At 36.0% G+C, this 16,681-nt stretch overlaps 1 protein-coding gene across 1 annotated transcript in view; it reads right to left on the minus strand.

Annotated features, from left to right (window-relative positions):
* Positions 1–3,026: 3,026 nt before the first annotated feature.
* Positions 3,027–16,681, minus strand: part of gucy1b1 (guanylate cyclase 1 soluble subunit beta 1) — a 55,163-nt gene continuing 41,508 nt past the window's right edge. Inside the window, exons 10-13 of the mRNA XM_039694136.2 lie at positions 14,417–14,654; positions 9,166–9,306; positions 6,698–6,852; positions 3,027–4,222 (exon numbers count right to left, since the gene is read on the minus strand). Coding sequence (XP_039550070.2) covers positions 4,105–4,222; positions 6,698–6,852; positions 9,166–9,306; positions 14,417–14,654 — 652 coding nt within the window. The 3' untranslated portion in view covers positions 3,027–4,104. The remainder of the gene's footprint in view (positions 4,223–6,697; positions 6,853–9,165; positions 9,307–14,416; positions 14,655–16,681) is intronic.

Below are 16,681 nucleotides of genomic sequence, written 5' to 3' on the forward strand. Positions count from 1 at the left end.
TCTGTCATGGGGGGAGCCAGAAGGGAAGGGCTCTCTCAAAGCAACGGCTGTCCCACTGGATAGTGGATGCCATTGCTTTGTCTTACCAGCAGCAAGGCCTTCCGTGCCCCCTTGGTGTGACGGCCCATTCCACTCGGAGTGTAGCCTCCTCTTGGGCTTTAGCGCACGGCGCCTCGCTAACAGACATCTGCAGAGCTGCAGGCTGGGCGACACCCAACACCTTCGCCAGATTCTATAATCTGCGAATTGAGCCGGTATCCTCTCACGTACTCGTTTCGGCCAGTTCTGGATCCGCTCAGGTGTCTTCGCTTGCTCGCCACTCCACTCCCCGGACTGGATAAGTGCGATATTTCCTCAGTTCTTCCATTGAAGTCTTGAGTCCTCCAGCACCGACGATGCGGGCACCACTGCGTTGCTCTGGATGCTAGCTAGGTGCCTCCATGCGCACGGTTCCCCATGGTAACCGTCTCATGTGTATTATCCACTGTAAGCCTCTCTGAGCATGTGTCTTCCCTTGGCAAGCCATCTGCCACCCCTGGAGTTTAAATCAGTAGCCACCTGTGGTTGGTACTCCAGTGTTCCATATGCGTTCCTATGTGGCCATATGTGTATTCTTAAGTCCTCCCTTCGGTAGGCAGCTGGTAGCATGTCCCCTTCGGGATATGTTTCCCAGTGTACCTTGGTAATCCTGTGTCAAAGTCGGATCCCCCAAAAAAAAAAAAAAAAAAAAAGAGGTAAGGCTCGGGGGTTCAGTCTTTCGCAGGGCACTGGAAGACAGCTTGAAGATGGCGTGATGGCACAGACCCCCAATCTCCGTCACTTCTGACGTAACTCGAAGTGACTACGATAGGGAACGTCTCGGTTACGTATGTAACCCTCGTTCCCTGAGTAGGGAACGGAGACGTTACGTCTCCCTGCCACTTCTGCTGTATCGCTGGGTAGAGGCCGAGTTCAGTCTTGGCTCCTCAGCGAAGACATACTGCGGTTGCGTTCACTTCCTCCTTTTATACTCACGGAGTAGGGCGGAGTACGCTATGCAAATTTCCGCAGCCCCAAGGCATTGCATGCCATTGGCTCGTGTTTTAATACTCGAAGAGGATTGGCTTTCTATGCGAAACCCCCAATCTCCGTCACTTCTGACGTAACGTCTCCGTTCCCTACTCAGGGAACGAGGGTTACATACGTAACCGAGACGTTATCCATGTATTATTTTGCAGCTACAGTGTGGATGACATGACAAAAGAGTTCATTGAGAGATTTGCACTGTTACTGCTTACAATGTCTTGAATACTAAGGAAAAAGTCACTGTGCGAAAAGCTGTGGCATATTCACTTATAATAAAAATGTAAACCAAAAAGTGTACATGGCCTGCCCGAATATAAAAATTAACACAACATGTAGGGTGGAAGTTTTATTTGGAGACTAAATGACAAGATTAAGAGATATCAAGACCTGAGATGTGATAGTCTCTGATAATGGTTTATTTGATCATTCCCTCAGTCTTTATCTCTCAACAGTGCAATAAAATAAGACCTTTGAAGACCTTTTGTATAGTCCTTTTTCATGACCTTTGGTATCGTCCTATTGAAAGCAAACACAAGAAAATATCTAAACTCAAAAATATTTCAATGATGTTCAAAAATGTCATAACTGCAACTTAACCCATAATGTTGAAACATAGATGCTTCAAGTGAACATCCAGAACTAATAAAACCATATACAGTTGTGGTTATAAGTTTACATACACCTTGCAGAATCTGAAAAATAGTTATTATTTTCTTAAAATAAATATGGCTTATTTAATAAGAGGTCTCTTATGCTTTACAAGGCTGCATTTCACAAATACAGTAGTTTATTTTTATTGTTATCATTCAGAAATCTTTGTTAATTTAAAATACACTCTTAATTAATTTAATGCATCCTTGTTAAATATAATTAATTTCTTTAAACAAAAAGAAAGCTCTTATTAACTACAAGCTTTTAAATGGTAGTTTAAATGCACAATTACTTTTTTTTTCCTGTCTAAAATGTGGCTTTACAAACCCTATGCTCCATTGAAGCCTCTGTGGTTCACTCTAGGTTGTTAATCTGCATTTTCCCTGCACAATTACTCTTCCATAAAACACCATAGGTTGTTTATTAATCAGGATTGTAAAGTCCTGCTTGGTTGCTGTTATCAGATAATTATGTAATTTGCATTTGCGCTCGTACAGGGTATCAACAATCGTCCGAGTTCAGACACAATTCAATACAATCTGTTTCTATGATGTTTTAATCTTTTTTATGACATAATCAGTTGTTTCACTGCACTTGGCACATTGATGCATTTTACTAGAGGAGTAACTGCTGGCACAGTCGAGAGGATAATGATTAACTACACAATCTCTAATCTACAAATGAAAGTTGATTTCTCTATGGAAGTGGAAGTATTGAAAATATTGGGGTCATGGTCCTTCAGTAAGATTTTTTCACTCAGAGCTAAGTAGTTACATGTTTTTACCACAAGAAGGAGACAGAGCTCTGATAAATTTGGCAAAGGGACAGGCCTATTGCTTTAGTGTGACTCAAGGTAACATTGTCATCTGGTGATGATAACATACATTATTCTGCTCATATAGAAGTAGAAGTTTGTGCAGTCAAAATTATGATCCATAGTAAGTTTTTTTTCCTATTCTCATGAAATAAACACCTTTATAATCTTTAATGTGTACACTTCTGACATTTATATTTTTGTTGATGTTTCTATTCACACACCACTTGTCAAGAAGAAACTGTATAAAGAGTCCGAGGGTCTGTCTGATTTTATAAAAAAACAAAAACAAACAAACAAAACAAAAAAAACAGTAGTGTAAGATTTTAGATTTGACTGTTTATTTTTATTTGATTTCCAATCAGCCATACAGATATACTGTATGTGTATGTTTATGAGCATTAGAAAGGACAACTTATAAAGACTACTGAATATTTTTAATTTTGTAAATGAAAACAAACCTTAGCAGTACAATGCAACACAAACAAATAACAAATCTTTTGAATAATATTTTAATACAAGACTTAAATATATGTAGAGGTGTACATAAAAGCATTGTGACATGGGCAGGTTTCCTTTAAATACATCTATATGTGAGATTCAATGAATACAAACTCTCAAATTCTATCCAATTTTTAAACACTAAATATTCACTTTGAAATGTGTTAAGAATATATTCATTCACGCAATAACACATAATAAAACAATATAACAGTAGCGTATTCTAAATTGTATTCATAAAATGTTTGGTAAATTCTCTGATGCAATGTAAGAGTGTAATTATGAATCTGTGCAGGCATTTTTATTATTTACAGCATGCACATTATCCCCAGAAACAGAAAAATAAATTCAGACTTATGGCTAAACTGAGTATTTCCAATATAATACATTGATACAGTAACAAAATGTACTTTGATCCTGACAATCTAAAAGCGAGTACTTAATTAAAGTGCACAATTTAAACAATTTGTTTTAGATATTTCTATGTTGTAGTGCTTTTAACTTTAAATATCATCAAACAGACATACACGACTCAATGCAGTGACACAAGAAAATAACTTATTTTACTCCGTGATGAACTAATAAAATATTCCTGGACTTTGTACTGATCTAAATACTGTCACATCCTATATATATATATATATATATATAAAAAAAAAAACACTTGATGAGCACGTCTGCATGTTGCATAGCGTATTTTTACCATTTTCCAGTTGTATTTATTCAAATGTATCTGTATCTTCTGTATTAAATCAATTCAATAGCTGGAACTCAAAGAAGTATCATTAATTAATATCAAATGGACAATAGTTTCCATATCTTTATGCAAAATGTGTACAGCTGGTCACCCTCTACTCTATAATAATTCCCTTTCCCCCCCATTTTTTTTTTTTCTGTGAATCAGAAATAATTGGTACTTGAAATGCAGGGGGTCACTGAAGAACATTCTTAATTTGGCCTCTGGGGGGAGAATAACATGATCTTGATGAAAAAAAAGCAAAGTACAGTATGTTCCTTTTCATAGATCTTAGAAATTAATGAACACACATCGCTGCAGCCCCACAGTGTGTCTGTTAGGTCTTGCGTGAGAGAAACCAAACTTTCATTGGCTCTTTTTTTCCTTTCATGGATACAGGTCCTCTGTACTCCAAATGAAACTGAGGATCAGCATTTTCCATGGACTGCAAACACCTGAGACAAAACAATTACAACATTCACTTTATTCATGTATATTAATTGTTATATTGTATTACTTTTATTAAATTATATTTTATATGATATTATATATATGATATGACATTATTGTATATTATACAATTAGTTCTTGTTCTCGATTCTGATTGGCTGAGAGCCTTTTACAGCCATGCGATATTCTAGCATTATCACACCACGTGAACCACATCACCGTTTGTATCACATCATTTCTCTCACAGCGAGTGTCATGGCGGATGAGCAAATACCATATTTTACAAACACTCAAAAAAATGATGTGTTGGCTTTACTTAACTTTTTTTTGTAAACAGGTTCCACCGGTTCCACATAACTTTGTTTTGTTAAACAAACAGAATTTGTTCATGTAACTTCAACATTATGGAAGTCATTTTAAGCCATCCAATCAAACTCTGAGCTGAGTGTTAAAGTTAATGAGACAATTAAGTGAATAATTTAGTGATGATTGAGCATTATTGAAGACACCTGATGTTAACAAGCAGAATCACTGAAGGAGAAAATCACAAATTGTAAGCCACCGTTATGGAGATCAGTGTCTGCTTTAGTTGGGCTCTTGACCCCTATATTATTAACTTTATATTATGTTTGGCTGTACATGAGTTATAACAGCTAGATGATCACATAGAAAAGGTGGAACTGTGGGTTGAACCACCAAACTTCCAGTTTGTAGTCAAACTGCATGAACCACTGTTAAGTTTACCTTATGGATCATAACAGCACTGCTGTTGTAAAACATACAATTTTAGCCTTTTCAATGAAATTCAAATAATCAAATCAATAAACAAAAACATTTTCTGGGTGCATTCTGGGTGCCACCAATCAAAATTCATTCATGGCTCCCATCATGCATTGCAGCATGAATAAATAATGAGCTTAAGACACCTAAAGCAGAATCACAAGGAAAAAAAATCTAAAATTTTAAGCCACCGTTATGGAGATGAGTGTTTGCTTTAGTTGGGCTCTTGACCCTTTTATTATTAACTTTATATTTTAATTTGCTGTTGCATCTGAGTAATACCTGCCAGATGAACAAAGATAAACAATTATAAAATGATGTTGGACATACAATGACATTCATCATTTGAAATTTATGTCTGTGATTTATTCTGTTGGTTACTGCATAACTGAAATTCTGCATAAATATCCAGAATGTTGTATATAATATAATGGATTTCTCAAAAGTTGTATTTTTACAAAAAAAAATATTTCTTTAAGGCACACACAGACCTCAAGATTCAGTCAATGCTTCTCAACAACGGTGACAAGTAGAATGTTCAATTAGGAAAAGTAAATTACATAGACAATTCAGATCATAATTTATTCATACTGCAATGCATGATGGGAGCAATTAATGAGTTGTGATTGGGGGCAACAAGGACTATTAATGTCACCACGATTGAGATAGACAGGCTGATTATTGATATCTGTTTCTACATAAAGATTAAAGTGATTTGATCAGAACAGTTTTATTAAATATTTTCTGTTATAAGAAAATACAAATATGCTGTATAATCACTAAACTGTTGCTAGCAAGTTAATCCTAACCATCAAAATTAAGATTTTTTTGGAATTTTCAGATCACAGCATGATTATGTCAAAACATAACCAACACTATCGGATCACAGTTTTCTTTATTCATTTGACTGTTATAAATCAATAACAGCAGCGAAACAAAGTTTAAAGTAGAAGTATAAGGATCAAGAGCCCAACTAAAGCAGACACTGATCTCCATAACGGTGGCTTACAATTTGTGATTTTCTCCTTCAGTGATTCTGCTTGTTAACATCAGGTGTCTTCAATAATGCTCAATCATCACTAAATTATTCACTTAATTGTCTCATTAACTTTAACACAGCTTCAGTGTTCATTTAACCCTCAGCTCAGAGTTTGATTGGATGGCTTAAAATGACTTACATGATGTTGAAGTTACATGAACAAATTCTGTTTGTTTAACAAATCAAAGTTATGTGGAACCGGTGGAACCTGTTTACAAAAAAAAGTTAAGTAAAGCCAACACATCATTTTTTTGAGTGAATACTACTGTTGTTGTGTCAGAGAATGTAGTTTTAAAGAGTTCGTTTTTTTTATTATGTCATTAATTTCTTATCTTCATGTCGTTCTAAACCCGTAAGACCTTTGTTTACCTTCGTAAAACAAATTAAGAAATTTTTAATGAAATCTGAGAGCTTTCTGACCCTCCCATAAACTGCAATGTAATCACTACTTTCAATGTCCAGAAAGATATCAAAGACATCGTTAAAATAGTGCACAAAAAGCAACAAAGTTGGGGATTTTATGCTGTCGCTCCAAACTGTGGAATGCCCTGCCCTACCATTTTACAACGTGTCTAATAACCTTCTAAGTATATTAATTGTACACTGCCAATTTCATAAAAATACAAACAGATTTTTGCCATTCAATTTTGACATCTCTCACCTGTATGTGTATTCAGACACATTTATCCTTCCTTTCTCTCCTGTGGTCTCTGTACGACTTGTTAGGTTGACCGTGTTTCCAAACAAGCAGTAACGGGGCATTCTTTGCCCTATCACCCCTGTGACCACCTCTCCAGTGTGAATTCCAATGGTGATCTGCTCCAAAACATAAGAGTTAGATGGTAAATATGTAAAGCTTAAAAATATGTAAACACATTCACACATAAAACATTAATAATCATATTGTCTTTAACAATGCTGACACATTTATACCAGAAAAATAGTTTTTTTTTCTCCAGCAAATGCATACAACATTCCTTCTCTGATCGAGACACACTCTGCCATGTGTACGTGCCAGAGCAGAGCTAACTGTTCAGAATAAAGTTAATGTGGGTGTATTTTTAAACACTGAAAGGAATGATGATCTAACTGTTCCTCTCTTTTGCTTACTTTGTGTGTCTTTGCGTAAAAGTGTCTATCCCATTCGCCTAATACAGCATTCTCTCTCATTTAGACGCAGCACATCTTCAACAGCCGCACATACAGTATAATAACAAATCTGTCTCGTCTGTTTAAACAAAAGAGACTATTCTTTACTTGGGACATATCTAACACCGTTTAGAAATGAATTATAGAGCTATTCTTAGAAAACACAAAACATACACAAGGTAAAATGTATACCCACAGGAGCATGTTTTATGATGGGGTGTTTTATGAAGGACAGCATGGTGGGTGGAAGCTTATGTGACCCCATCAGCAAGGTACGTAAAATATGCAAGAGATTTTGTTTAATTTATGCTATGAAGCAGCACATTAAACAAGTATAAACATTCAGGATTATTTATATATTAAATTACATATGCAATGACCAGTACGTATGTGCAGTGTGCATTGGAAGTATTAGTTAATTTACAAAAAAATGTTTCTGTGATTAATATTTGCTGTGTAATGCATTAAAAAAAATTAATATATTATTTTCATATATACTACTTTCAAAGCCAGAAAAATATTTCATTTAATTTCTCAAAATTAAAATCACTTTATAATCTCAAACACAAAAACAACCATAAAATAGTAGTCTGCAAACTTAATTAGTTGGCACAAAATCATAAGATTGTGAATCAGAAGATTGTCATCTGCTCAGTTCCCTGCACAGCACACACACACACACACACACACACACACATATATATATATATATATATATATATATATTGCGGACCCATTATCTACACGTTGCCTTAGGCATATTGGAGAGATGCAGACAAACAATCTACGCGCTCCCTCGGCAAACGCGCAATGTGAGCCACTAGATTCTTATTGCAAATACAAACCCATAATCTATGGGCTGCCTCTGCAAACGTGCAATCTGAGCTATTAGACTCTTTTTGCAGAGATGAGACCCATAATCTACGTGCTGCCTCTACACAAGCGAGATCCGGTGTTGTGCCGAATTTTGACCCCCCTGCCAAATTATTACCCCCTCGTTGAAGTCAGTACCTGATTGCCTAATCCTAACCCCACCCCTAATCCTAACCCCTCCCCCACAAGTAATGCTAAAACTACCAATACTAGGGGGAGGGTAATTATTTGGTGGGGGTCGAAATTCGGCACAACAGCAGGATCGAGTCACAGAATCTTTATTGCAGACCCGTAATCTATGCGCTGCCTCAGCAAATGCGAGATCAGGGCCAAAGAATCTTTATTGACTTTCTTCCCTCGAGAAGAAAGCCAACAGGAGCAAAAACTCTCGATTGTGCATATGTTACACGTAGAGAATTTATGAATGAACACTGTTGGCCAACTTTTACTAGAGCTTACCGTGCAGGCTCTACTCCCAAACAAACAACACATAAATTGTGTGTCCCCACTCGTAATGAAGCAAGGGCAAGGAGGAACACACAATCCAAAATGCTGTTTGCTTGCCATGACGTCACCCGCCTATAAACCATTGGACTGATTTCACAAGAGCTTCACGAAACAGTCACACTGAGCATTCCCAAAGCGTCTCATCTCAACGCAAGTTCCCTTAAAAGGGAATCGCTTGTTGTCCATGTGTTCGCGATTACTGTATCCACTCACAAAAATATATATTTTTTACATATTTACAGTAGGAAATTTACAAAACATCTTCATGGAACATGATCTTTACTTAATATCCTAATAATTTTTGGCATAAAAAATATCGATAATTTTGACCCATGCAATGTATTGTTTGCTATTGCCACAAATATAGCTGTGCGACTTGTGACTGGTTTTGTGTTCCACGGTCACATATTCTATATCATATTATATAGAATTTCATATAAAATCATATATTTCATATATTAACTCACATATTTCATATATTAAATATCTCATCATGTAAATTCTCAGCACCCTCAGCATGCCAACTTTTGCAGACTAATTAGATGTTCTGGAATGAAAGATTTTTTTTTTTTTACTTAAGGAAATATTCTGAGTGATCACCTGCACAGGATCCTTGTCCACTTTCACCTGTCCAGCGATCTCCATCATGTCTAGGGCCAGGTGACATATGGACTTTGCATGGTGGGTGCAGGGCTCCGGAAGGCCACTCACGGTCATGTACTTATCACCAACAGTCTCCACCTTTCAGAGAATAGAAAGATATTTAATAAAGTGATGGATTCAAATTAGAAACCACCAGAAAAAGCTAATGTGCCTGTGGTATAATGAACCTCAAAGGATTATCCATGAGCTCAACTTGGATATTTGTATGTTCCCTACCATGATTGAATATTTGAGTCATTTAACAGTTAACACTAACCTACAATAATAATATTTTTATAGCATACAGATATTTACTTAAAGGGGTAATGAACTGGCTTTTTAAATTTTATTATATTGTTTTCTGAGGTGAACTTATGACGTACGCTTGGTTTTTGCATTCAAAAACATAAAAATGAATAATTAATAGGTTATTTTCTACCCGTACATTTTTTATGGGCGTCTCGCACTGAAGACTTAAACACCCACTGCTGTGAGTGGATAACAGTTTTGCATATTATAATGAGTTTTTTAACTTACCTCGTCTGTGTATGTGGGGATAATTGTTTTGAAAAGGTCCAATGTTGTAAAATGGAAACCGGAATGATTCGCCCATACATGTTCGACCCAGAGTCCGTGTGTTGCACAATTCCTGTCAGATCCAATATAGACGGCACAGCACCGTTCTTTACTCTTAATCGGTCTGCAAATCCAGTCTTGTTTACAAAACAATCATCAGTGAAATGAAGCGAACAGACGGTTTTACCCTCATCAGCTGGAGAGGAATGTCATTAAAAATAAAGTTTATCCATGCAGTCCTATTGGAATCCAGAGGAGGCATATGCAGCGTCTTCTTCCACAACCAGGCACTGCACAATATTTTGTATTGCTCGGTAGCTTGATCCGGTTTGTCATCACAAGGTAGGCCTGCCTATGTTATTTAGCTATGCAAGTAATGCGCAAATCGGTGGGCGGGGCTAAACTGACCGTGTTATAGTCGGAGTTGATCTTCTTCTGCGGGGGTGGTGTTTTATCCTCTTTGACATCATAGTTCCCCACTTTTAAAAACGAGTCGTTTGCTAGGGCTGGTGTCAATAAAAGCTTTTATTGGACTAATAAGGACGTTTTCAGTTCTGACGCTTACAGGATATTCTTATAATATGATAACCTCTTAGATGTCAAAAGCTCAAGGAAAATTTGATTTCTCAGTTCATCACCCCTTTAACATTTTTAATTAACATGTATTGGATAATGGATATAATAATGGATGTAATAATGGATATCCAAGATAAGAAATTAATTTACTAAGGTAAATCAATAGTCACTAAAACCATTTAAATATGTCTTGTGGCCTTGAATGTCTAGTAATAACTAGTTTGTAATATGAATGAATACAGCCAAACAAAATAAAATGAAAATCGCAGGATAAACTATTATCCAAGTTAGCCAATTGTAGGATACTTATGATTCATCCAAGTTTTCCTGACGACGCACACTACAGATGTTGCCAGTAAAACTCAGTAAATGTTGCCAGTTTTTTTTTTTTCTCCAAACCTTGCAACAAACTATAAAACACATCTTCAGAGAGAGAGCCCAGTCCTTCATGAAACCTTTGTACCAAATAGATAAAGTTTGTTTTAAGTAAATATTGCTTTTTTTGGTAAGCCAGCCTTGAAATTCTACCCGTCTATTTTATTTAGTTAGTACACCCTTGTTTTGAAGAGAGCAATGTACATTATCTGTGGTTGGGAAAGTACATGCTATGAGGCACAGCAAGTTAGTAAAGTTACAGAAATACAAAACCATGGCTGTTAATGGTTGCTCTGTAAGTTCCAAAGACTTACATTAACCCCATTGTAATATCTAAATCAAATGTGTCAAACACAGCCTGTGGGCCAAATATGGCTAATCCAGCATGTGAAATTATTTGAAAGAGAAAAGTTTGAAAGAGTAATTTATGCTAAAAAACATTCGAATCAAATGAATTTATGGGTATGATAAATTCATAATATTCTGTTTTTAGCTAAAGTGGTTTGCATTATAGCTCACATTTTAAACCAGCAGTAGAAATTAATCATACTATTTGGCAGCTGAAACTGGATTTGTGAGTGATGGGACTGTTCAGTTCCCCTTCGTCATGCACTCTCAATGTACATCAGAGGTGATCTGACGATATGGTGATTTGACACTGAGTCTTTTTCAAGATATCATCCAAACCGTGTTTCTGGGTGTGGTCGTTTTCTGTCCTCATTTGACAGCCATGACCGTTTTACATGCCTGGGCTTAAGCGTGTTGAGATGTTTGTGGGTGGTTCATGTTCTCTCATAAGAACATGACCACGTCGACACGTTGTTCATCTCCCCTTTCTCGTAGAGGCTTAATCCGCTCAGCGTGCCATGTGCCGTCAACCTGCCGGTTGACAGTGCGGGTTGTCACGGCAACCCAGCACGCGACGTTCGAAGCTCTAGACTCAAGTGCCTCAAACGAGGTGGAGTCCCCTTGCCTATTCCCTGATCTAGTTCCTCTTCTGGTGGCTACCAGAAAAGGGCTACTTTGGCTAATAGCACTGGTGATCTGAGGATTACAGTGAGCGTTCCCTGACGAGACCACCTCCTCTGGCCCCTCACTCTTCTAGCACACCGCAAACATGCTGAGACTGCATTCATGGGTGGTTTATGCTCACTCATGAGAGCATGACCACGTCGGCACGTTGTTCATCTTGCCTTTCTCATAAGGGCTTGAGCGGACAGTCTCGCATGCCTAGCAGCTTCCGGATGGGATTACTGGTCCTTCTCATGAGGGACCAAGCATTTCATTCGGGACTCCAGGGGTGGATCAGACGTCGATCGCTGTATCGGAGAGAGGGCTGTTGAGCTCTGGAAATGAAGATGATGCTGAGGAAATGTTGACAGCCATACTTTCCTGGGCTACTCTGGGGGTGCAGTGCGACACGTTTTCCTCTCTGCCTACCCTTGGTCACCTCAGTTTCATTTGACACTGAGTCTTTTTCAAGATATCATCCAAATATATTTAATATATATATATATATATATATATATCAAAATATAAATGAAAGTCAAAAACCTATTTTTTGTCATACCTGGAAACAAATCCTGGTCAAATAGGTCATATGGGCCATTGTGTAGAACTGGTTCAAAGTTAGAGTTGGAAACATCTTGAAAAGAAAATTATTTTTCCATATAAAGAATTAATTTTAAATTAGGACATTTACATGTTATAATATATATTTCAAAGTTAAGGATTCATTATTTTGATATGTGCATTGCATTAGCTTACATTGGATAACAGTTGATTAGTTTATTTTTGACAAAACATACTATATATTTAACATATGAGCAGAAACTGTCTAACTAAAGCTTATTTGATGTCTATTTTATAGTAAAAACTTTATAATCTATTTCGTCTGTAACAGTAGCCTATCTGTGCGTTTGCTCGTTTACACACCCGATTCATATTTAAACAGTCTTTTTGGTTTTACAGATCTGTATAGAACAAATCTCAGTAGTCTATATAGTCTTACTAATGTAGGAGCAAAAGTGAATAAACACAGCGTGCAAGCGTCTGTCTTGTGCGCGCATTTCATATTCAAACAGTCTTTGTGCAGTTTACAGACAATATTCAATAACACGATTAAAACAAAGCACTTAAGATAAATGACTTACATCAGCTCCATCCGTGACTTTCCCAGGATTATTATGACAGTATTATTCTTCACAGCGCAGCAAGACGAGGTAAGGTTAGATTTGTGATAGACTGGATGTTTTATCCAGTGGGTTTGAATAGCGCGCACTCTCAGTGGGCGGGGTCACATTAACACGTCATACGCTATAATTAGGTGAAAGGAAATAGACTGACATCTCTCTCTTTTTATACAGATTACATCAACTGAGAATAGTTGCTTTTTTATATAAAGCAAGAGAATTTCAACTTCATAAAGAGAAATCTTCAACTTCATTTAATGAGTTACAGTTCATTTTTCGGATGCGTTTCAGAAAGATTTTTTTAAGTCTATGTTGCAGCTATGTGAGAAAAAAAAAAGATCAAAACGCAGGAACGCATTTTTGGTCCTCAGGGGGTTAACTAGGTTTAACAAGGTCTTTTGATCTTCACATACTTGTTTTGTGTTACTCGGAGAATAAATAAAATATTGAATAATCTATATGAACACTTTAGATGTTACAGTGTAATTATATAAATAAGTACTAAAGAGTCATATAAATAGGATTAGGATTCATGTTTGGTTTATAGGGTTAGGCTAATCGCTTATAATTATGCATAATTTACTAATAGTAAGACTGTAAAGTAGACTGTAAAATATTTTTTACCAAACTGGTTTGCTGTTGAAATGAAAATTTAAATGAGATGTGGGCCTGTAATTATAATTAGCCTTACAATTTATGTAATATTAAACAAAGAACAATATATCAGTATTGTTGTTTGATTAATGTTCCCTAACTACCAATTGCATATAGTACATATGTAATCTAAGGTCTCTAGTAAATAAATTAGTACATTACTGTGCTTCTCTTTTATCCCAGTAATGGTTACTCAGAAAAATGAATTGTGTACATGCTCTGGATTGCCTAAAGCAAGGTTGAACGAAAAAACAAAAACATAAACCCACATAAGATGATTCAATCTGGCACTTGACCTAAAATAAGTTTCACACCCTGATCTAAATATAGTCATTCATTTATTGATCGAATTAGGTACATCATAAAAGATGTATTATACAACTATGTATCATAAAAAAGACTTATAAAAGATTTGTTGTCTTTGAACTTTGTAGCTGGTAGGTTTTTACATTTGTTGAAAGTGACACCTTTATTACAGTAAGTTTGCTAAAAGTGACACTGAAATTAGATTTTGATATATTTTTCACCTTGCAGGTTATAATGCTTTAATTTACATTGTGACTAACTTGCCTTCTCAAAAGCACATTTACACAAATGTATCCATGTACCTGGGACCATTTTTCAAGATATTTTTAGGCCAGTCACAATCATGCAGATTTGTGTCTTTTGAGTGCTGAATACCTTTTTTTATGTCTGTGAGTATGGGTATAAAAGTATTTTTAGATCTATCTATTTTGAAGCATCTTCAGTAATCATTTTATAATTATTATTTTTTTTTTCACAGCAGTTCCAATAAACCAAAAACAGATTTAATTTCAAGGTTAAAATTCACTCACCTTATACACATAAGGGTTCTTCCGAGAATCAGTGAGAATGTCAAATCTCGTGTAAATATCGTTGAGCAGGTTGACGATTTTAATGGCTCCCTCTGCTGATGCATGTTTGCTGCAGAATGCATTGAAGCCAACAATTCCACTAAAAAGAATTGTCACGTTGTCGTATCGTTTAGCAGGCACGGGGCGCTTATGCCGCAGTTCATTGGCTACAGATGGAGGCAGAACAGAATACAGCAACCTGAAAAAAAGAGGTATTATTATTTCTGTTTGCACTCTTTAGAAAACAACATTGAATTCAATGTCACTGAACAAAAGATTTTATTTTGAGTAATACAATTTACTGTTCTGTAGTCATTGAAAGCAATACAGTTAAAAAAAGACCTAAATGAATTAATATAATACAAAACAAATCCTTTTGTGAAATTCACTTCAACTGACCATGGAATAATGTGCATCACTTCATTCTTTTAGACACTGTACTTTCCCTGAAGGTTGAGTGCTAATTATCCACAGAGCTGTTTGAGTATTAGCTCTCTTTAGACATTTATCCATCTGTTCTGATCTTATTTCATATTTCCAATGGGAAAACACAAATATTAACCTCTGTGATCAAAAAGCATTTCAGAGCTCTGTTATACAACATGATAGAAAATAGATATTACTCTCGCTTATACTAATATTATAAACATTACAGGCTCTTTATAAATATGCATGTATTCTGTATTTTATGCATTTTATTTTAGTATTTTGTGCTCAACACTGGCATTTATTTAATCAGAGCAAATAAAGTAATATTGTGAAATATTATTACAATTTAAAATAAAAATTCTTTCAGGATTCTTTCAAAATGTATTTCAATTACAATGACTTTGATGAACAATCTGATTTTTTTTGTGTGGTCAGAAGTGTACAACAAAAAACCGCAATCTTCTATGAGGAGACACCTACTTCATTTCCATATAAAAACAGTGTCATATACATAAACCTTCTAAGCATCATTTTAAAGGGTTAGTTCACCCAAAATTAGAATTACTCTGTAGTTGACTTGTGGTTATGAGCTTGTGGTTCTAAGCATAATTTTAAAGGGTTAGTTTACCCAAAAATGACAATTCTGTCAGTATTTACTCACCCCTAATGTTGTTCCAAACCTCAATGTGTTTATTTGTTCTGCTGAACACAAAGGAAGATATTTGGAAGAATGTTTTAATCAAACAGATGAATGAGATCTGTTTGATTAATACATTCTTCCAAATATCTTCCTTTCAGCAGAACAAATAAACACATAGAGGTTTGGAACAACATGAGGGTGAGTATACAGTAAATAGTGACAGAATTTTCATTTTTGGGTGAACTAACCCTTTAAAATTATGCACAAGCTGCACAAATCAGCTACATAGTAATTCTTACACTTAAAGCTTGTAATTTGCAACACAATAGAAAAAAAACTACTTTCAACCTTTTCTAGGAACACTCATGTTTTAAATTCTGACAAGAATACAGGCATTTGAGTAGCTTCAGCTGGTATTTATTGTCTGTGTGGATGAGAGAGAGTTTCTCTGGTAATGTTCAAGGTTCTCCACCAGATTTAATAAACAAAAACAGAGCTTGCAGACTGAGGTAGCCCGGCTCCCCACGGAGAGAGTAAATACAGCCTGATTTTTCAAGCAGGAAAAGAGAGACAGCCATCTTTAAAAAAAAAAACTGTACACAGGGGAAACAAAGTAAACACAATTTCATGCATATTTTTTATCATTATAGCCATGTGACAGCTTGTGCGCCATTATATCACCAAACTATAGACTCGAAGCAGGATCGTAAGGCTTACAGTGCCATCTGGGGTAGGGCCTTAGTCATTAGACCTGAAAGTGACCTTTGTTGCATTACTCAGTGTATTGGTCTGGATCTAGGTCCTCACACATGGTCTCGCATAAGCCTATTTCCAGCTTGCCTTGTGTAAACGCCCATTTAGACAGGAAGATATGGTCTGATTGACATGTAATGTAATTTACAGACTACTGTACAAAGGTAATGATAACATGCAGAGGAGGAGATGAGCCTTATTTCATTTATCTGGAAATTGTAGAATACTGTAAACTCCACACAGACTATGAAAGGCCCTTTAGTGAAGAGGGGAAGGGAAGAAGTTAAGAAATTATGACAGAGATTTAACACTATACTGTATTACATTTAAGCATGATCTATGGTATACAATAGCCAGAGAATAGATTAAAAAAAAAAAAACAGTTAATCTCAAAATCAGTGTTG

The sequence above is a fragment of the Pimephales promelas genome, chromosome 6 (assembly GCF_988280905.1).
Source record: "Pimephales promelas chromosome 6, fPimPro1.hap1.1, whole genome shotgun sequence".
In the NCBI taxonomy this organism is placed as follows: Eukaryota; Metazoa; Chordata; class Actinopteri; order Cypriniformes; family Leuciscidae; genus Pimephales; species Pimephales promelas.